Source organism: Rattus norvegicus, chromosome 2 (assembly GCF_036323735.1).
Source record: "Rattus norvegicus strain BN/NHsdMcwi chromosome 2, GRCr8, whole genome shotgun sequence".
Lineage (NCBI taxonomy): Eukaryota > Metazoa > Chordata > Mammalia > Rodentia > Muridae > Rattus > Rattus norvegicus.
The window spans coordinates 55,990,925-56,013,403 of record NC_086020.1 but is presented as its reverse complement, the minus strand read 5'-3'; the positions used below and the strand labels follow the sequence as shown (position 1 = coordinate 56,013,403).

General features: G+C 42.1%; 2 protein-coding genes across 8 annotated transcripts in view; both read right to left on the bottom strand.

The window, feature by feature from the left end:
• Positions 1-6,027, bottom strand: part of Ttc33 (tetratricopeptide repeat domain 33) — a 46,936-nt gene extending 40,909 nt beyond the window's left edge. Inside the window, exons 1-2 of one of the 5 annotated variants that reach the window (XM_006231994.4) lie at positions 5,934-6,027; positions 319-540 (exon numbers count right to left, since the gene is read on the bottom strand). In XM_006231994.4, the coding sequence (XP_006232056.1) occupies positions 319-539 (221 nt within the window). In that variant the 5' untranslated portion in view covers position 540; positions 5,934-6,027. Of the gene's footprint in view, positions 1-318; positions 541-2,790; positions 2,840-5,728 lie in introns of those variants that run through there. The other 4 variants (NM_001106414.1, XM_006231993.5, XM_063281519.1 and 1 more) reach the window with 4 other exon arrangements.
• A 3,926-nt stretch (positions 6,028-9,953) lies between these two features.
• Prkaa1 (protein kinase AMP-activated catalytic subunit alpha 1) overlaps positions 9,954-22,479 on the bottom strand; it is a 35,685-nt gene continuing 23,159 nt past the window's right edge. For all 3 annotated transcript variants that reach the window (XM_039103097.2, XM_063282506.1, NM_019142.3), the window contains 4 exon segments: positions 18,483-18,707; positions 14,731-15,217; positions 14,501-14,627; positions 9,954-13,192 (listed from right to left, as the gene is read on the bottom strand). In XM_039103097.2, the coding sequence (XP_038959025.1) occupies positions 12,948-13,192; positions 14,501-14,627; positions 14,731-15,217; positions 18,483-18,707 (1,084 nt within the window). In that variant the 3' untranslated portion in view covers positions 9,954-12,947.

The window sequence follows — 22,479 nt, the reverse complement described above, 5'->3', positions numbered from 1 at the left end:
TTAGCCATGGTGTTTTGTCATAGTAACAGAAAGCCTACCTCAGACAACAGTTGATTCCATTAGAGATCATGAACCAGAAAAAGTAAACTGTCCGCCATTTAAAAAAAAAAAAAAAAAGAAAGGAAAGAAAAGAAAACTTTCTGGGGCTGGAGAGATGGCTCAGCAGTTAAGAGAACTGTGAGTTCAATTCCCAGCAACCACGAGGTGGCTCTCAACCATCTACACTGGAATCTGATGCCCTCTTTTGGCACGCAAGTGTACCTGCAGATAAAGCACTCATACATAAAATAAATCTGTTTTAAAAATCCAAAACCATACCGTTTGTTTTCAGCCAGATGAGCCCCTTCGTCCTTCAGCTGCTTACTCCTCTGTTTACAGCCTTCCTGCAGGGTTTCCTTCCTCCGTTTGCTGGCGTGGAGCCAGTTCCCATCCTCACTCTCAGCTGCACCCTTCTCATCAGCTGCTTCAGCTTCAAACTGCTGGGACGTGGCCTTGGACACCTTCTCGCCAATTTTCCTCTTCCACCCAAAGGAAGCCATTCTGTAAAATCCCAGAAACATAAACTGCTATGAACGTATTCTAGTAGTGACAGACACAGACTACCAGGAGACTATAGCCTCTTACAGCCTACTTGTGGACTGAGGGAAGAGTCACCAAGGACTACTAATTTCAAAGGTGACATCTGGACACTACTGCAAACCTCCTCTCCTAATGGGAGTGCTGTGCTCTTACAGACTAACCCTGAATCCCAACAGGCCTCTGCCAGTTCATACAGAACACACAATACGGTGAAGCATGCTCAATAACACCTCAGATGTGGGTAGGAGGAGGCACACAGTGTAGAAAAACAAAGCAGTTTCCTCAAGAAATGAACAAATCGGAGAAGGGATGGGAAGGAGAGAAAGAAAGATGGCAACCCTTAGGTTAAGAGACTGATGAGACACAACTGAGTCTCGTGTGCATATCTGCTTTTACTCCTGACTTAAAAAAAAATTAAAAGGACATTTAGGAATGCACACTAGACATGACAGTATGAATAAGTCACTCCTGTATTTTAGTTGTCTTAATAACAGTATGAATTTCAATAAGCCTTTTCCTTTAAGAACAGCAATGTATTTGCTATGAAATTATATGATACCTAGAAATTCTTTCAAAGTCACTAATGGTGAGAAATGGCATGGAGCTGGTGACACAGATCACTTCGAAGGTCCCTGATGAAGTTGGGAGACAAGCATGGATGACTCATTGCTCCTCTCCCCCTTTTATAAATATTGAAATTCTCCTTAATACAAATTTTTATGCTTTGAGTGGTTTTTGTTTTCTTTCTGAAACAAGACTCACTATATATACAGCTGTCCTGAAACTCTGAATAATAGCTCAGGATGAACTCAAGCTCATTAGCCTCCTACCTCACATATGCTAACTTACAAGTGGGCACTACTACACCTGACTACAGGAGAGTTTTACAAGGTTTACATATTGAATGGCTCAACAAAACTATTGGGAAAGTCAAAAATAAAAAAGTTTAAAAACAATATAAAATGGCTTTGTAAGCCTAGCATGACATACAAAGGTTAAGGGAAGGAAGAGTAGTAGAACAAGTCAGTTCTGGAAGTCTTCGATAGTACTTAGCAACAGGACTAAGAAACCCAGTCACTCATGAGTACACAGCTGGGCTTTAAGATACACGGTAATCCCTACAACTGGGTATAGAGATCTTAGACAGGGGTTGGGGATTTAGCTCAGTAGTAGAGCGCTTGCCTAGCAATGCAAGGCCCTGGGTTTGGTCCTCAGCTCCGGGGCGGGGATGGGGGGATCTTAGATACTGTGTGCATTCAGGAGCATGTTAGATTTTATCCATTCTTGGAGGAATCTGTAACCCTAAGGAGAAAGCAATGAACTCAGGTCTTTTTGAAATTATCAAACAACAAACATTATGAGAGGGAGGGAGGAGGAGGGACAACAGCAGTAAGTATGTGGCAATACCAAGGTCACTGATGTACATGACTGCAGTGGAATATAAGGAACAGGAAGAGAACAGCAACACAGTGAGGGTGGCTATCAGAAGGAATTGTAGGTCACAGGCCTGCTACTGAACAAGAGGAAATGTAACAGATCACAGCAACCACATAACAGTGAGTACATAGTCTGATATAGTTGAACCATGTACTATGGGAAATCCTGGATACATAATGGAGTCCTAGGGAATTAGGACTATGGAAGCCTCCTCCTTGGACTCATCATCACATGGGGAAATGCATTTCCTCTGTCTGAAACATCACTTTATATACATCCATCCCAGGAGAAAACAAGGACATGTGTAAAAATGAAAGTGTGGCTTCTATAGATAGCAAATCCAGAGGCACAGAGTGAACAGGCTGGGAAAATGGATGCTTAAGATTGCCTTCAAAGGATATGAGAATACAAGAGGAGGAGGAAGAGGAGGAAGAAGAGGTGGCCGTGGTGGTGGTAGCTCTGTTGTATTTAAGGCTGTTCCTGAAGGTAATGAGAATTTGGAACTTGCTTTCTACATTACCAATGCAGAGCACCAGACAGTGTAACAGATATATTAATGACAAAACCTAGTGTGTTTACTGGTGTGTTCACTTTAAATACTGGTCAAATCTGTTAGGAGAGGGGGAAGGATGAGGATGAGAACAATGAGAAAACCAAAGTTAACAAATCACTGAGATTCCAACCACCCTCCCCATCTCCCAACCTAAGCTACTATTGTTAAATGCTGAGGTCAGATTCGGGTTAGGTCCCAGAGGGAGGCTCTCTGTCACACACCCTGTTGCCTCCGGAGCATGTTCCTTCTTCCCCACAGACACCTTGAATAGAAGGCTATAGAAATCAAAAGAGAAATGAAGCTGTTAGAGTATGGAGGCAGAGACCATCAGAAATTGACAAGTTCCAACTTGAAGAGGGAGGGACAAGAAGACACTTCTAAAGTTCAGGAGCAGATAGGGATTTCATGTCCCCAGATTTCACACTACTCGGGGAAGTAAGTTGTAGCCATCTACTCAGCATAAAGGAAAAGTAAATAAACAAACAAATGTATGCATACGGGAAAGATGAAAAATCTAACGCAGTCCTTGTGGAGAGTAGAAAAGACATAATACTGAAGAAACAGCAAGCAGCATCACGGACAGCATACCATGACAGGGACTGCCAGCATGGAGACATCTCAGAAGCCTGCAGCAGCTCCTTGTAAAAAAGGATGGTGTCTGGGATCCTGAGAAGCAGGAGACACATCCCTCCAGGGCACCCGCCATCTGTAATAAGGTACTGCCTACAGTAGCAACATCTCAAGTAGCCTACAGTAGCTCTTTGTAAAAAAAGGTAGTACCCATTTCTCCTAACCTCAGCCCTGCACAATGGCTGTATAGATTTCATCTGTGCATGAGTGCCTTTCAGTTGGCCTTGGTATGCATATTTGTTTTGTTTTATCTGACTTTCCTACTTCTTTCTCCTTCTGCTCTGGTAAGTTCTGTGAAACTAGATGTTCCTTGATGTAATGATTCTTAAACAACTGGAAATTGAGGCATAGGGGCACAGCACAGCACAGCCCTAATGGCCCAGGTGCATGCTGTGTTCTCATCTTGGAAACAATGTAATAACTGCACGATGTTCCAGATTAATGCTTGACTTGCAAAGAAAGTTTGAAGAAATTATTAGGAAATGAATCAGAGCCAACATTGGGACCCTAAGAAAGAAAAAAAATCTATTAAAGTTATGAAATAAGTTTCCTACCACATTTGAGAGTGGTTCCTGGATAGGCAAGTATAGAATACATAAAATCTTACACTAGTAAAACTGAGTCAAAACACTGGGACTCTGAGGAGTGTTATTGTGTGCAATGTGCAGAAGCAAAAAGCTAGCAGAACTGCTAAGTTAAGGGTTAACTTGATTCTTTGTGGCCACTGCCTGATAGCTTTGCCCATGTCATTTATCATTAGAGCTTCACAGAACAATGCAACTAGAACTTGGAGCTCTGAGATCTGAAGTATAGTAAGTCAAAAGTTAAAGTTTAAATAATGATAAGTTTGCAATTATTATTATTTTGGTCACAGGCCTGGGAATAGGGGAAGCTTGAAACTTTCATAATTCTTAATTCTTCGTGGGATGTAGTTATTTTTTTAAATCTGATTTGGCAATGATTATACAATATCTTTTTTTCTACCTGATTTTGTGGTATCAATAAAAGACTGGGGCAAGAAAAAGACAAGAGAGCATGTGAGGTGGATATAAAGAGCATGTAGGAGCATGAGAGAGTATGAGAGAACATGTGTGAGCATGTGCGAGCATGTGGAGACTGAGTGGAGAGAATGAGGTGCCTGCCCATGAGATGTGTGTGTGTGAGAGAGAGAGAGAGAACAAAGAGTGAGAGAGAAGAGAAACTTTAAGCCTTGAAAAACTGCCTGTCAATTTGTACCCCAAAAGTAGTCTGTGTATATTTATTATGCGCCTTCCAGATATCCCTGCTTCCAGTTGAGAACTCCCCAATCCTGTGTCGAGGCTGGACCCCCCATACCTACTAAGGTGAAAAGCATGAATGTGTTACCAGGACAATACCAAGTTTATATTTTCTCCCAAACTGCCTGTGGATGAGGAGACTGAATTCAAATACAATACAGGTAAGTGCTACCAAGTGCGATCCAATGACCTGTCAGACAATGCACCCTGGAGGCTTCAGGAAAGTGAGCTTTAAAGAATAGAAGTTGACCAGGCTTACAGGAGGGAAGGCATGTATGAACATCTTCCCCAAGGAAAATGTAATGCTCTGACTCGATTCTGAATCTTAAATGCTGCTGGGGAGAAAATACAGACAATTGTCAATTAATGTTTCTGGGTTCCTCTTTTCAGTGATTAAAACGTCCTAAAATCAACTGGCATAATGGCATAATTTTGTGAACAACAACCAAGGCTACTGAGTTATACAACCTACAGGGAGGAATTGTATAACACACCACTTACATCTCAACTAAACTGTTTTCATCTTAGGTTATGCGCTTCTTGCGCCTCTAGGTTGTGTTTTTAATTAACTTATCACTAAAACCGCTTACAGAAGGAGCTTTGGTTGATCTGTATTTGGACAGGTAAGGCGCCAAGTTTCTAAATACTTTCCACCGGGATAACATACCAAGTGAGTAAATCACAACTGTACAGGTTTGGTGTTAATTCTCATCTGGAGTTAAAGTCTAAGTGCTCTACAGAATTGATGCGTGGCATTAAAATTCGAAACACCTGTATTCTAAAAATCCCATACAATGATCTCCACAGCAATCGCTCGACTTGACACTTTACCCGGGCACAAGCCGGGTGCTTGTGACAGAGTCAACGTCCTCTCGTACTGACTGCGTGAGAGGATGCGGCACCCAAGATGGAAAAACACCGGCGGGAGGTAGAGAGTCACAACGACTCTCAGAACAGGAGAGATGAATCTGGAGGTGAAGAATTAAGAGACCCGGATACCTCAAAATGCTACCAAAGGAAAATCCAGTATCCAAAACTTGCACCCTGCGTCGGCTGCACTAAAAATAAGCGCCCGCTATAACAGCACCTCAGGCCGCAGGGCCAGCACACAGAACCCTGCCACGGCGCCCCGTGCCCAGGACAGAGGCACCCCTGAGGGCTCTGCGGACCTCACCGGGCCACCCTCGTCCCTCTCTCCCTCGTGCAGCACCCTCACCCCTTGTTTCCCTCTCCCCTGCCGCCTACCGCCTACCCGTAGCCGGTTACCTGAAAGCCACTCCGTGGTCCGTGTTTACATTCCACTTGCCCTATGGCACCGGAAGCGGAAATTATCCTGTCTGGAGTCTAATCTGCCTTACCTGCCTGTGCTTCCTAATTCTTTATAAAAACCCATGAAATCATCCTGGGACGTTCTAACAGTTCAGCAAAGCGAACAGAAGAAAAGAAGAATTTCTTACCCGCTAGCGCCCTTCTACGAGACCACTGATCCCAGAAGTCACTGCGGCACCCTCGGACCTATGGGATTTGTAGTAAAGACACCAGACCCTAGCACCCTCTAAATGCAGCCGGGAGTGGACTCCAGGCTTGAGAGTCAAAGCTATGCAACTGTTCTTTGCAATACACACAGTCCTCGGGTAAATGGCTTACAGCCTAGCCTAGACAGGCCTAGCCGCTGAGGGTCCGTGAGATGCAGAAGAGGAAAAAAACTGAGCTAAAATAAGTACAAAGGGGAGCTGTGCTAGTTTGTTTTTGTCAACTTAACACAAACATAGACATAGCTATGGAAGAGGGTATCTTAATTGAGAAAATGCCTCCATAGATTGGCCTACAAAGAAATCTATGTGAGCATTGTCATGATTAACGATTGATGTGGGAGGACCCAACCCATTATAGTCGGTGCCACACCTAGGCAGGTGGTCTGACCGTATAAGGAAGCAAACTGAGCAAGCCTAAAGGACCAATTACTGCCCTGCTTGAGTTCCTACCTTGATTTCCTACCAGACTGAGGAACTAGAAGCTGAACCTTTTCCTCCCGAAGTTGACTTTGGTCATAGTGTTTTATCCCAGCAACAGAAACCTTAACTAAGAGTTGATCAAGGAGAATCAGGCTGAAGGGCAAACTTCCTGTAGGAATCCACAGCAGAGCCTGAAAGTAACACCTGTCCCCTTCTTACAAGAAAATTAGCAGGCAGATGCTAACACCGGTACACATTGAGGAAACTAAAAACTCGGTAAATTTATCCACATAGCTGTGCTACACAAAGCAAGGTCCATTGATAGAGACCACCCTTTTTCAACTCACCACAGCATTTCTTACTGGTTAGTTATTTATCGAGGTAAACTGATAACTTATTTCTCCACTGGGAGAATGAGTCAGATTAAAATATATAAAAATGCAGGTTTATTGAGAAGCTGCTCTTGGGCAGGTGAGTTCACTGGCCCCAAGGAAGGAGGCCAGAAAAGGGAGAGAGAAGAGGAAGATAAAAAAAGAAAGCTCTCAGGCAGAGAGAAGGGGGTGGGGTGGGGGACAAGAAAACAAAATGTCTGGGTTATATAGTGAAGATCCTCTGGGGGAATGGCAGCCCAGGCCCTGTGCTGGAAAATTCAGGTTTGGGAGGCAGTGTATACTACGTAGGGACTGAGGGATTCTGGAAGAGCCTGGAAGCAGGTCTGCTTTGGTATGTAAAATATGCACCTAAGCCATTTGTTCCTGGGTCTGAAACCAAACAAAAACACTCCCTACATACAACTCATCAAAAGGACCACCAACTTGTTTCTCTGCAAACTGTCAAATATTCCCTGGAAGAAAACTCTTACCCAACACTGGCATTAAAGTCACTGATGCTGGCCCTGATGCTCTAGCAGAGGACCTGGGTTCAGTTCCCTACTCAGCATAAAGACTCAAAACAATCTGTAACTCCAGTTATAGGGGAACTGTTGCCCTCTTCTGGCGTTCACCAGAAACCAAGCATTAGGAGGCCCTTCCATACCCAAAGTTCGTACATATTGCCATTTTTCACAAAAGTGAGCATTGGTACCAACTGTTAAAACGCCACAGTGATAGAACTGCTACGTCGATTTGAGGTGATTGACGACAAACTCTAATGGTAGTGATGTAGTCCTCTATCCCACCCCTACAGGTGAAGCTCTGAAGTACAAGTTCTTCCTGAAATGAGGCCTGGCTATGTTACCTGGCAAGACTCCTGATTCCCAGGATCACTGTAATAAGCCAAATATCAGTGCTTCATCAAGGGTATTTATTTCTAAATAATGGCATTCATTTTTCTACGATACCAAGGTGCTTTTGCTGCCACTGAAGTGTGATGTCTTGCAGAAGTGAGTAAAGATTCCATTATGATGACTGGACAGAGAGTTGAGCAGTTAAGAGCACTGGCCACTGCTCTTCCACAGGACCAATAAAAGTTCAGTTCCCAACACCAACATCAGGCAGCTTACAGCCTCCATGTAATTACAGCTCTGGGCATTTCCAACACTGCATTCCGGCCTCTGCAAGTGCCTGCACACACACACACACACCCATCAGAATAAAATCAATTCTCTTTTTTTCTTTCATTTTTTAAAAATTATGTATGAACACCCTGTGCCTGTCTTCAGACACACTAGAAGAGGGCATTGGATCTCTTTACAGATGGTTTGAAGCCACCAAGTGGTTGCTGGAAACTGAACTCTGGATCTCTGGAAGAGCAGTCAATGCCATCTCTCTAACCCCAATAAAATCAGTTCTTTAAGGCTATTATAAAGTTCCACGATTTTGTGGAACACAACTTTTTTTTTTTTGAACTGCTGACAATCTGATTATCCATGTCTTTGACCTTTTCTTGAAATGAACAAAGCAAGGGGGCTTGTGAAATGGCTAGCAGGTAAGGATGCTTGCTGCCGAGCCCCATGACATGACTTCCGCCCCTACAACCTATTGCTTGGAAAGACAGTTGTCATCTATCCTCAGGGAGTGTGCTATGGCGTACACACACACACACACACACACACACTTTATTAGAAAAGAACCTCATTTTAAAAAAAAGTTGACAATGTCTGTTACCAATGACAAAATTGTACTCCTTATATAATAATCTTGATAGCTTCCCGGTGTGCCTAGACTTTGAGATCAATGGTGACTTCAGATGCAATGTTTATTTATAATTTGATTGCATTCATTAATGTTTGTAAGAGTTGTCAAGTAAGTCAGTATATTCAAAATAACCAATGCATGACTTTAGGAGCCAGCTTCTAAAACGGGCTTCAGTGTTTTCTACCCTTAGTGTTCACACCTCTGTGGAGGTCTTCCCATGTCAGAGTTGGTTTGTGGCACCTCATGGTTATATTAATCAGAATAGACATTCTGTGGGAGGTGATGATCTTTAATCTGGATGGAGGTTCATGTGGTCACATTCACTGTAACTCTGAAACACTGAGTATCTACCCGGTCCATTCTTACATTTTTGTTCTTTGGTGTCTGTTTATCTCCATCCATCCCTAACAAGATGGTTGGAGCAGGACCTGTATCTCACTGTCCTGATGACATATGTCATGAATGACTCATGGTGACCATATGATTAAATACATAGTGCTTGAGGCTCTGTTCCTCTTCCTAGTCTCTTAGGGTAGCTTAACTATGGTGCACTCTACTCTGGTAAAGGCTTGGCGATGCCTCCCAAGTCATTGAGCAGCCTCTAAATTTTTGGCACAATTGACTGGCCTTTACAACAAATACAGGCTTACTCATTCATAACAGGACAGTTTAATGGATGGCCGTTTTCTTTTTTTTCTTTTCTTTTTTTTTTTTTTTTTTTGGTTCTTTTTTTTTTTTTTTTGGAACTGGGGACCGAACCCAGGGCCTTGCGCTTCCTAGGTAAGCGCTCTACCACTGAGCGAAATCCCCAGCCCCCCTGGATGGCCGTTTTCACATGCCAGTTTTTTTTTTTTTTTTTTTTTCCAGAGCTGGGGACCAAACCCAGGGCCTTGCGCTTGCTAGGCAAGCGCTCTACCACTGAGCCAAATCCCCAACCCCCACATGCCAGTTTCTTGTGTAAAGTTGTAGAGAATGTCTAGAAAAATGAGCTCTCCAAAAGAACTTTACATGCTGTTCATAACATCCTGAATAAGCTTTTCTAATTAAATATTTAGAAAGCTAGCAATCTAGCGAAAGCCTCTAGAACTCTTGAGTTCTAGATTAAATAGTAACTGAATTCTAGCAGCGATGGACTTCAAGTCCTGTGTTTGTGATTGGTCTGTGACAGCCACTTCCTCAACTTCACTGTCTGCATCCTAATATTTTGTTTCCATGGTTGATTTCTAGATGAAATCTATACAAATTCATGAGACAAAATCAGCATTCTGAATACGAAAATATAACCAAGCACTATTCTATATTTCAGTACATGAGAGAGCCCAGATACTCAGCGATGAACAAGTGCCCACACCCACCCCAAATCTTGATTAAAGAAGAAAAGACAGTGTAACAGATGAAAAAATGAATGTTTTCTTTATTATGCCATCTTTCTAAATCAGGTTACTCTGGGCAAACATACATAGACCACAATGATTGACTCCTCCCAACAACCGACTTACAGTTAGGCTGTGTGTGGAATTTCATTCATGTCAGAGCCCACAATGAACGGTGGAGGGGAGGAGTTAAGAAGAATTTAGACAACATGGTTTTCTTTCCCAAGATGCCACTTGGAATACAGATCTTACACACCCAGCCACTTTAGTTCATAGGTGAATGGTATCAAATATCCAAAGGATGGTGCAAGGCAGGGAGAGAATTTATATAAAATTATCTAAAACTCCAAAACACTACAAAAGCATCTTAAGAAAAAATATAATCAAAGTAAAAGCAATGGTGTTTATTTCGGTGAAATTATTTTAAATTAGATATATTAAGCTCTCGTGTCTCCCAACTTGATAGAAAAGTTCCTTTCATGAGAAATCAACTTTAATGGCAAAATTTTTACATATCAGCAAAATCTGTTATATTTAAAACTATGTATACAGTACTTTTCTGGCAAAAACATCATACAGCTTTCAGTTGTCAAGACGAAGTAAAAATATGATTGCATAAAATCACAAAAAAAATATAAATTGCTGAAAAGATAAAAAAAAAAAGATTAAAAATCATTTGCATTGACTCCCCTTACATTTTCAGTATAAGAATTTGCAAACTACAATACATTTGTGAAAATTCTGTCCTGGCTTGACATACTGAACTGAAAGTTGTCATTTCAGATATCCTAGCTTTAAAAAAAATTTTGACTGCAACAGTCTGCATTTATCGTACTTTTTATACAAGTGCAATATTTAAATATCTTCAAAATAAAACTCAGTAACTAAAAGGAATCACAGAATAACTTATAAAAGAAGCAAAGTTTACAAAATTAACAAATTTTAGAAGGTCCTATTTAATTGGCTCCTCCTTTTGTGCCCCGTCCCCCCAAACAGTTTATAGAGATATTACTTAGTTCTATTTACAAATCTGTAACTTTAAAAATGCAGTCTTCTGTTCTACACATTGGGAACACAGCACTGCACTCAGACAGCATAAGTGACATCTGTGAGCCCCACACAGAGGGCACATACACAGGTATGAATACAGTTGGGAACTCATGTAAACGGAGTCTCCATCACTTTATACAGCATTCGAATCAGAATAAAACAAGCTCCAAACAAAAAGAAGCGCCATTTTTTTTGTCCAGAAATCAGTGCATAAACTGTAGCGTAACCTTTTATGCAGCTATCATGTCCTCCAAATTTGTTCCCATCTGTTTACATAAGTGCTAAACAGATTTGAGATTGGGGCAACGTATTTTAAAATGAATGCAGTGGGGGAGGGGTCTCTCTTACATGGCGGGGGGGGGGGGGTGTCAGTGATTAATGTTTAAAGGAAACCTATTTTCACAATGCCTTTCACTCAGCCTTTCCAATGAGCTGGAGCCTCTGACCAATTTCTTAAACTTAAAAGAAACGAAATACAGTCAATATGACATGAATTATTAGCTCATACAATACCAGCTGACTTTTGTGACTTTAAATCTCCACTTACACCTATTACGCTATGCTATCACTGAAAGAGGAGGCATAAAAGTCAGAGATTGAAGAAAGATCAAACTTCTTTAGCCACTCACTTTTCTTAATTAAAACCTGGAATAAGTTTGACCATTTTGAAGAAAGGATTTCTTCTACATCTTTTCAAAAGAGTGTTATTAACCTGATCAAAGAACTACAAATGAAATCAGGCTGTAACTTTAATGGGATTCTGGGCAGTTACAGTTAAATCTGGAGACCAGGCACTATCTGGAAATTATTGATTTTATAATGGATTCAGGAGATTTTTTTTAAAAGGACATTATCACTATTTTTAGGGGATGTTGAAGTATTTAGGGTATATGTATCTTAACATCTCAAAGGTTAATAATAAAATCAAACATACACTCATATATATGTGCATATCTGTATTTCATACACGTGTGGCTCTAGAGAGCAAATATGGCCAAAGAGTGGTTGTAGGAGCCTAGTAGTAGATATACATGCAGTCACTGTATTCTTTCAACTTTTCTTTCTTTAGAAATTGTTCAGAATAAAATCAGGGGTTAAAAACCCAATCCCAGCATTCAGAGCTTTTAAACAATGTCCGTTCTATGCGCTGGATTGACTTAAAAAAATACACAATCAAATGACATTCAATACTGGCTGACATGATAGCATGTCTGTGCACTGACAGAAGCAACATGATTCGGTACAGTGTGAGCAACTCGGCTCTTGGATCCAAAGCAGCACTTCATACACAAAACGTTTAAGGGGGAAACTGTAAAAGCAAGTTCAGGGCTCGGAGGGTCTGAACATATAAATTCTGGTGGGTTGGGGGCTTACAAGCCAAAGAAAAATTTTAAATTAGACTGTTATCTGAAATGACTTGCTACATAAAAATAGTATTTTAAGAGGAATATGGAAATAGTTCATAATGTTACCCAAAATGGGAAACAGTAACTATTTCGAAAGTTAAGGAGCCCAGAAAACAGCATCGCCTAGGTCTTGTATCATCTAGGAAGGTCTGTGGGGATTCTAGGCAAACTCACTCAATAAATTCATGAAGCTAATATAAAACACATCAACATGTACTGATATGTAAAGGCTTTATGGTAAATTTATGGTCAACAGAGACCTGTTACAGCAAATTCAAATGGCCAAAAATCGAGTGAGCCTGAGGCCTATAGTCCACTGTGTGTTACTATGCGATGTGTGCCTACTGAATAAGGGCTAACAGAATGATCCTGATTCCTTTCTGCACATTAGGCTTAAACAATCGATCATTTTCCAGGCCCTGTGCAAGCTGCATTGCAGAAGGCCAGTCCTTAGTTATATATACACACACATATAACTCGGTAAGTGGAAGTATTTGGCTATTATTTAGTAAGCATGCTTATTGCATCAAAGAAATAAGCAAAGTTTTAGGTTTACTGTGCAAGAATTTTAATTAGATTTGCACACATTTCAAAAAATTCTATCGTGTGACTTCCTGGTCTTGGAGCTACGTCAACAGGAGAGGAGTCGAGGGAGGTCACGGATGAGGTAAGAGAGACTTCTGAGGGCTTTCCTTGAGCCTCGGCGTCGGAGTCGCTCCTTTGGCAAGATCGATAGTTGCTGATGGATCCCGATCTCTGTGGAGTAGCAGTCCCTGATTTGGCTTCTGTAATCTCATCTGGGTGAAAAGAATTTCAACATTTTATTATGTTTCTCCCTCAAGTGTTTAATCAGCACCTGAGTGAGACTACTAACCAGCTCTCCAAGCAATGGCCGGTCAACACAGGGTGTATCATAGAGTGCTCTTGACTTTGACACTGACTAAGAACCAGTAAACTAATAACACGGGTTCTAATAAATATCTCACAGACTCACTGGACAGTGGCAAGCATGCCTTTAATCCCATTGCTCAGGAGGCAGAGGTAACTCTGTGGGTTGGAGGCCAGCCTGGTCTATGGAGTAAGTTCCAGGACAGCCAGGACTATACAAAGAAACCCTGTCTAAAAAGCAAAACAAAACAAAAGATACAAAATCGATCACTTGCAATATGGAAGGTGTCTTGGAACTTAATCTCACCCAGGAATCGTTTTCCTGAAATAAAGCAGCCTGGGAAACGAGGGGTTTGCCCAAGTAGCCAAGTGGGCAGTGAGCTCCCACAACTCAGGCTCCCGCCACTCAAGCGCTTCACCCTTCCTACTCAGGTCAGTGCTCTTACCCTGCACTCTCTCAAATGTCACTTAGAGCAGAAGAGAAAAACAAACCTATATACTTTTAAAGATTTTACAGAACAATAGTCATTTTCTACCTTGGGGAAAATGGTGATGGTGACTGAAGCCAGTGAGGCAAGAACTTCAGTACTGAACTAAATCCCTTGCCCCAAGATAATAATCTATAAAGCATATACTACATGGAGCAGGAATGACAAGTTTCACAAATATCCCTCTTGCAGGACATAGGAAGTCACATTTCCTGCTGAATTAGGGCGGTGAGGACAGAGGACAGGTATGATAGTGCAGACTGGGGGCCGGGGAGAAGGCTCAGTAGATAGAGAGACTGCCGCACAGCATACAGACCCTGCCTGATGCTGATCCCCAGACCCATGTCAACATCAGACCAGTAAGGGCATACCCATAATGTCAACACCGGAAGTCGGAAATGAAAGGAACCCTGGAGCTTGCTGGCCAGTAAGTGTATCCTAAAGGGCAACCTCCTGTTTGCAGAGAGACCTTGTCTCCAAAGTGAGAAGGAAGGTGAAGAAGGGAGACACCTGACATTGACCTCTGTAGCCCCTCCAAGATACAAACAAAGGGAGGGAGAGACTAAAGATAGAAAGAGAGGAAGAGAAGAAAGTGCCGTAGTGAAGCTTACTACTTTGCATGCTTAGTTTTTATTAAAAAAACAAAAACAAAAACAAAAAACAAAGACTATAAACCAAATTAGGTAACCAGGCCAAACACATCACCTCCATGGTTTTACGTGTACATACCATCAATACTTCGGAAATCCAATAAGTAAGTCCTACTATCCACTTGGTATAGCTGTAGACTCATTTTGGAAAATGTGCTTGTCACAGGGTTCTTCCTTCGCACACGCAAATAATAGGGGTTTACAACCTAGCATTTGATGTGGATGGAAACAAAGGCATATCAAATCAGTTCTTCTACAAAGGCCTTTTGTCTACAATGCTCGCTAAATGTGTTAGAGCACCTGCCTTACCTTCCATTCATAGTCCAACTGCTTGATTGCTCTACACACTTCTGCCATGATGTCATTGGGTCGGCTTTGACTTCGAATCCCCAAATGCCACTTTGCCTTCCGTACGCCTTGGTGTTTGGATTTCTGTGGGTTTAATTCATCTAGGGTGTGTCGGGCCCTTGGTGTTTCGGCAACCAAGAATGGTACTCTCTCAGGGTGAGGCCGAGTTAAATGGTGATCATCGAGGAAAGAATCGGGTGGGCTTGTTGCCAAGTAGAAATCTTTGGCTTCGTTCATTATTCTCCTGTTGTCTATTATGAGGTGGTAGGCAACTGCCAGTGGGTCCTGGTGGTTTCTGTTGTACAGGCAGCTGAGGACCTCCTCCTCTGAGCACTCGAACTTCTCACACACTTCTTTTAAGGCTTCATCATCAATCATGGTTGAACTATAAGACGGGTCTTCAGGAAAGAGATATTTTGGAAGGTCCTGCTTAAACCATTCATGTTCCCTAAGAGAGACAGCAATGTTGGAAGAAGAATTTTCAGTAAAACCAAGAAAATAAAAGTAGTAGTTTCAAGAGTTTAGGATATGAATTAATACTCACGCTACGTTACTACAGCTTTTCTCTTTAAACTGTTTTCCCTTCTAGCTCATACTTCATTGAATATGCTGAGAAAAACATTAAAATCTGCCACTAATTTTTTATTTATGTACTTTTATGTGTATGGGTACTTTGTACAATTTGCACACCAGAAGAAGGCATTGGATCCCATGGGACTACAATTACAGATGGGTGTGAGCCACCATGTGGGTGCTAGGAATTGAACTCAGGACCTCTGGAAGAGCAGCCAGTGGTGTTAATCGCTGAGCCATCCCTCCAGCCCCTGCCACTAATGTTTAAGGATCGAGGCAGTCAAATGAAAAGGCATGTATGGGGGTTGGGGATTTAGCTCAGTGGTAGAGCACTTGCCTAGCAAGCGCAAAGCCCTGGGTTCGATCCCCAGCTCCAAAAAAAAGAAAAAAGAAAAAAAGAAAAGGCATGTATGTCTACCCAAATGACAATGACAGAGTACAGTCTTTTTCCAGCCCACAAAGAAACTGTGTTGTGTGGCATCACTGTTTACACTGTTTCATGTTACCAACAAAAAGTGTGCAATATCCTATGGGTTCTTATGCAAGCTTAGCTTTACAACAAACCATTCACCCATGGAAAATCTATCCTCATCCTTACAACCCAGCTGCATATGACTCAAAAGACCATCCTCTGGACGATTTGTATTATATAATTGTATATATAAAAGGATATGGAACCATAACAAGAACTATACTAAAACTTAAACTTTTAACAAAAAATAAAAACAGGGCTGGAGAGATGGCTCAAGAGGTTAAGAGCACTCACTGCTCTTCCAGAGGTCCTGAGTTCAATTCCCAGCAACCACATGGTGGCTCACAACCATCTGTAATGGGATCTGATGCCCTCTTCCGGGGTGTCTAAAAACAGCTACAGTGCACCCATATACAATAAATAAATAAACAAACATTAAAAACAAAAACAAAGGAAACAGAAAAGAATAATAATTTGTTTCCAACTGGTGACTGGTTTTTTGAGACAGAATCCTCACTGTAGCCCAGGCTGGAATCAGACTCATTGTCATTCTCTTTCAGCTTCTCAAGTACTGGGATCATGGGTGTGCACCACCATGTACAGCATTTTATTGATTTAATAGCCTGAGTTCCCCTTCCCATCTGCCATGTGCTGCCACTTGGGGTCTCCTTTTCAGCAGGTCTTTCTGTGTTTGTTTTTTGAAACAAAGTCTCTCTTTACATTGTAATTGCTGTCTATATGCAGGTGAGTGCAGGCGACATTACATAGCTCTGACTGCCCTGAACTATGTAAACCATGTTGGCTTTGAACTCGCAGGCATCTCCCTGGCTCCACCTCCCAAGTGCTGGGGTTAAAGGTGTGCACCACCATACCCAGCTTCAACAGGACTTCTAGCATAAGAAGTAAGTGGGAAAGAACCAACTGAAAGTTCCATGTGCCTTAAGGCTTCCTACTTGCTACTCGTATATGCATGGTCTGTCTTTAGTTCTTTCCACTTCCGATATCAGGAAAATGTACAGTCTAGCTGTGATGGTTTGTATAAGTTTAGCCCAGAGAGTGGCACTATCAGAAGGTGTGGCCTTGTTGGAGGAAGTGTGTCACTGTGAGGTGGGCTTGGAGACCCTCCTCCTAGCTGCCTGGAGATGCTCAGTCTGTTTCTGGCTTCCTTCCGGTGAAGATGTAGAGCTCAGCTCCTCCTGCACCATGCCTGCCTGGATGCTGCCATGCTCCTGCCTTGATGATAATGGACTGAACCTCTAAACCTATAGGCCAGCCCCAATTAAATGTTGTCCTTTATAAAACTTACACTGGTCATGGTGTCTGTTCACAGCAATAAGACCCTAACTAAGGCACTAGCCATCAGAAGATCAAAGAATTAAGGAAAATAAAAACATCAAAAGATGAAAGAATTAAGAAGAAAAACAAAGGTATATTGGTGACAAAATAAGGTGTCCAGGGAGGACGGAGTGTTCCTGAGATGTGACTTACCACAACCTGAGCAGCACAGCGGCCACCATCAGCCCTGCCTTATTTAAGCTATTAGGTTAAACCATCATACACAATGCAGCATGAGCTGTAAAACGCAATCTCCTATGACTCAATGTGTATTGCTACAAGAAAAACATCTCATTAATAAAATGAAATTTTTCTTGTGTCTTGAGATTTGAAAAGGTAGAAAAATACATTGGTTTAAAATTATCTGATATTGCTGGGCAGTGGTGACAGCACATGCCTTTAATCCCAGCACTCAAAAGGCAAAGGCAGACAGAGCCAGCCTTGTCTGTAGAGTGAGCTCCAGGACAGCCAGGGCTACATAGTCTCAACAGAACTATGGATGGAAGGATGGATGGGTGGGTGGGTGGATGGGTGGGTGAGTGGGTGGGTGGGTGGATGGATGGGTGGGTGGGTGGGTGGATGGATGGGTGGATGGATGGGTAGATGGATGGATGAGTGGGTGGATGGGTGGATAGATGGGTGGATGGATGGGTGGGTGGATGGGTGGATGGATGAGTGGGTGGATGGGTGGATAGATGGGTGGATGGATGGGTGGGTGGATGGGTGGATGGATGGGTGGGTGGATGGATGGGTAGATGAGTGGGTGGATGAGTGGGTGGATGGATGGATGGATGGGTGGGTGGGTGGATGGATGGGTGGGTGGATGAGTGGGTGGATGGATGGATAGATGGATGGATGGATGGGTGGGTGGATGGATGGATGGGTGGGTGGATGGATGGATGGGTGGGTGGATGAGTGGGTGGATGGATGGATGGATGGGTGGGTGGATGAGTGGGTGGATGGATGGATGGATGGATGGATGGATGGGTGGATGGGTGGGTGGGTGGATGGATGGATGGATGGATGGATGGATGGATGGATGGGTGGGTGGATGGATGGATGGGTGGGTGGATGGGTGGATGGGTGGGTGGATGGGTGGGTGGGTAGGTGAGTAGATGGGTGAATGGATAGATGGATGGATGGATGGATGGATGGATGGATGGATGGATGGATGGATGGATAGGTGGGTGGATGGGTGGGTGGATGGGTGGATGGGTGGATGGGTAGATAGGTGGATGGGTGGGTGGATGGATGGGTGGGTGGATGGATGGGTGGATGGATGGGTGGGTGGATGGGTGGATGGGTAGATAGGTGGATAGGTAAAGTGAGTTACCTGATATCTTTTATTGTGGCCCTCTTCATAGGATCTACCTGCAGCATATGCTTCAAAAGGCTTATTACAGAGGGATTCAAATACTGAGGGGTATAAAATATCCCGTCACATATCTTCTTAAAAAGAGTTGGCACGTGGTCATCATCAAAAGGGAGAGTTCCACACAGCAAAGCATAGAGAATGACCCCGCTGCTCCAGATGTCTACTTCAGGGCCTGCGTACAATCTGCATAGAGAATGCTAACTATTAATCACAATAACAACACCATCCATCAACGGTCTTCAATACAAATACTTTATGAGGAATACAAGAAAATAATTTTTAAAGAAACCAGTGGTCAGAATATGGTATCTATAGCAACCGCTGAACACAGCACATAAAGATTCTAGTCTTACCAGTATTAACTTTTTAAAAATAAGCTGTTTTATAACTTGTGACGCACGGGTCAAATTGTTGCACTACCTTACTATGACCCTCAAAGTTCCTACCAATAAGCTCAAACCCTGAGCCATCATGATCAGTGCTGAATTAGAGCCACAGAGATAATTTTTTTTAAGTAAATGCTATTGTGGATGTGTACATGTGCATGTGCGTGTGCCACCGTGGGTGTGGAGCTGAGAGGACAGCCATGTGGACTCAGTTCTCCTCCCTTTACACAGGCTTCAGAGGTCAGACTCTGGTCACTTGGCAGCAAATGTCTGACCGTCTGGCTGGACCCAAGATTCAAGTCTGTAGATACACTCTGAGCCCATGTCTCCTAAAACCCTCACATCAAAGTTCAAGAAGCTAGAGCTGCAGAAGTGAGGCAAGGGAAGTGGAGTTCACAGAATACTCTACGTGAGTGCTTCTACACGAGGCACTCTAGACAAGAATCTTAACTAGCTGCAAACAAGATGAACCATCCTGAGTCTGCCTTCAGGGGGCAAATGGATCCTTAAAGTGACGAAGGTGCTTCCTATGGATAGCAGTAAACACTGTTTTCAAAACCAGAGCTCCTACTCACGCAGACCTCAATGAACCACTATCCAAACCGAACAAATTACATTTCCGTAAGGGCCCATTTTATGCATGCTAGAGAGTTATCTCTTTTCTTCTTGATTTTTTTCATACCAAAGGAATTTAGATAGAAAACACAAATGAATTCTCAAAATTACCTTTTTTTAATTACCTTTTTCTTTGAACAGTTTGTTAAAATGTGATTGTGAACATTGGTGAGGCTTTCCCGGTAATGATGAAGCGTTGTCTTTTTAAGTTTGCTTTGATTTCTACTTGTTTTTTATTTCTTTGTCTGCTTGTTTGTTTTGCAACTGCATTTTGCTTTTTAGCCAAGCCAGCCCTGTCTCAGGATGTGGCCTGCGCTCACATCAGCCTGCTGTCTAACCTCCTGGGTAAAGAGATGACAGAGGTGCATCACCCAGGCTCTCCATGGCATTGATTTTAAATAAGGCTGCCATGAACATAGTGGAGCATGTGTCTTTGTTATATGTTGGAGCATCTTTTGGGTATATGCCCAAGAGAGGTATAGCTGGATCCTCAGGTAGTTCAATGTCCAATTTTCTGAGGAACTGCGAGACTGATTTCTAAAGTGGTTGTATCACAACAATGGAGGAGTGTTCCTCTTTTTCCACATCCTCCTCAGCATCTGCTGTCGTCACTGAGTTTTTGATCTTAGCCATTCTGACTGGTGTGAGGTGGAATCTCAGTGTTGTTTTGGTTTACATTTCACTAATGACTAAGGATGTTGAACATTTCTTTAGAAGCCTCTCAGCCATTCAGTATTCCTCAATTGAGAATTCTTTGATTAGTTCTGTACCCCATTTTTAATAGGGTTGTCTCTCTGGAGTCTATCTTCTTGAGTTCTTTGTATATCTTGGATATGAGGCCTCTATTGGATGTAGGATTAGTAAAGATCTTTTTGGTTGCTGGTTTGTCCTATTGACAGTGTCTTCTTCCTTACAAAAGCTTTGCAATTTTATAAGGACCCATTTGTTGATTCTTGATCTTTGAGCATGAGCCATTGGTGTTCTGTTCAGGAAATTCCCTGTGCCCATGTGTTCCAGGCTCTTCCCCTCATATCAAGTGGCCATAGGTGTGTGGGTTCATTTATGGGTCTTTAATTCTATTCCATTGATCTACCTGCCTGACTCTGTACCAATACAGTACAGTTTTTTATCACTATTGCTCTGTAATATTGCTTGAGATCAGGGATGGTGACTTCCTCAGAAGTTCTTTTATTGTTAAGAAGAGTTTTCGATATCCTAGGATTTTTGGTATTCCAAATGAATTTGCAAATTGCTCTTCCTAACTCTATGAAGAATTGATTTGGAATTTTGATGGGGATTGCATTGAATCTTTAGATTGCTTTAGGCAAGATGGCCATTTTTACTATGTTAATCCTGCCAATCCATGACCATGGGAGATCTTATCATCTTCTGAGATCTAATTTGGTTTTTTTTCTTCAGAGACTTGAAGTTCTTAAGATCAAGTGTCACTTAAATACTCATTCCTTTGAGTATTAACTTGTACATTAATTGAACCATGCAAAGTAGATGTAAGTCAATAATTTAAAAATTCACTTAGGGGTTGGGGATTTAGCTCAGTGGTAGAGCGCTTGCCTAGCAAGCGCAAGGCCCTGGGTTCAGTCCTCAGCTCCAGAGGATAAAAAAAAAAAAAAGACAAAATAACAAAAATCTACTTATTTTAGTTAAGCTTTACATTTTACTTTAATAAAATAAAGATCAAAAAACACATAAAAAATTTCATTAAAATTTCAGGTTAAATTAATAAAAAGTAGAAATAATGAATTATACTCATTTGTGATAGAGGAGATGATTTTTTGTCTAAGAACACCATTTATCGAGAGTATTTCAATAGTCAGGTTTTCAATGAGTTACCTATCTACTTTACAACTGATTAGCTTTAAATTCTAACTACTTTAACATAACTTACAAACCAACATTCCCCTCTCTATATATGGATTTGTTAGTTTATACCCCTGTTTTTTCTATCTCTATTGTTATTATATTATTATTATTATTATTATATTATTATTTGTGTACATGTGCATGTGCGTGTGCATTGGGGTATGTATGCACACACCCATGTATGCAATTGCTTGTAGAAACCAAGAGTGTTGGGTCTCCTGAAGGTAAAGTTACAGACAACTGTGAGTCACTCAAATGTTATTGCTGGGTCTCAAACCCCAGTCCTCCAGAAGAGCAGCAAGTACTCTTAACCATCAAGCCATCGCTCCAGCTCCTTGTGTATTATTCTTAAAACAGACAATCTGCAAGTACGAAAATGCGTTCCCTTCTTTCTGTTGCAAGGTATTTTATCACACTGTGAACCCCAAGATTGTGTTCTTTCCTGAAAATAAGCTGCTTCCAGCTGTGGCATGGCCCAGCCTCAGCGCACACCTTTACTTCCTGTGCTTGGAATTCAGGCATGCCCTTAGTACACACCTTTAATCCCAAACAACGAAGGCAAAGTTAGTTTATGGAAGGAAGCACCCGTGTTTAAAAGTAACTTCTAATTAAGTGGCAGACAAAATAACAAATCAGAGAAAGAACTGACAAAATAAGATATGCCAAACTCTCACAAGGAGGGAGAGGAAGTACTTAAGGGCAGTGCAGAGAGAGGAGGCCATTTTACCAGGACAGCCAAACAGAGACAGGGTACAGAGGAGAACGAGCCAGAGCCTGAGAAGGAACCAGAAGATTAGAACAGATGGACAGAGCTAGTTTGAGGTCATACAGAGCAATTCACGAGAAGCCCAGAGAAGCCAGGTTGAATCAGTTATTGTGGAAAGGAGTTTGAGTCAGAACGGCTGAGCTGAAACTAGCCATAGATCAGAAGGAACAAGGAAGGGGTGAGCTTTTTCAGCAGTAAGTCTCAGAAGCTGAGGCTAGAAGCTTCCAGGACTGGGCCTAGGTTAGCCGACTGAGGCAGGAAGCAGTAGAGATGACAGTTAATGCAGGTACATAAAAGTTTCTTTTAC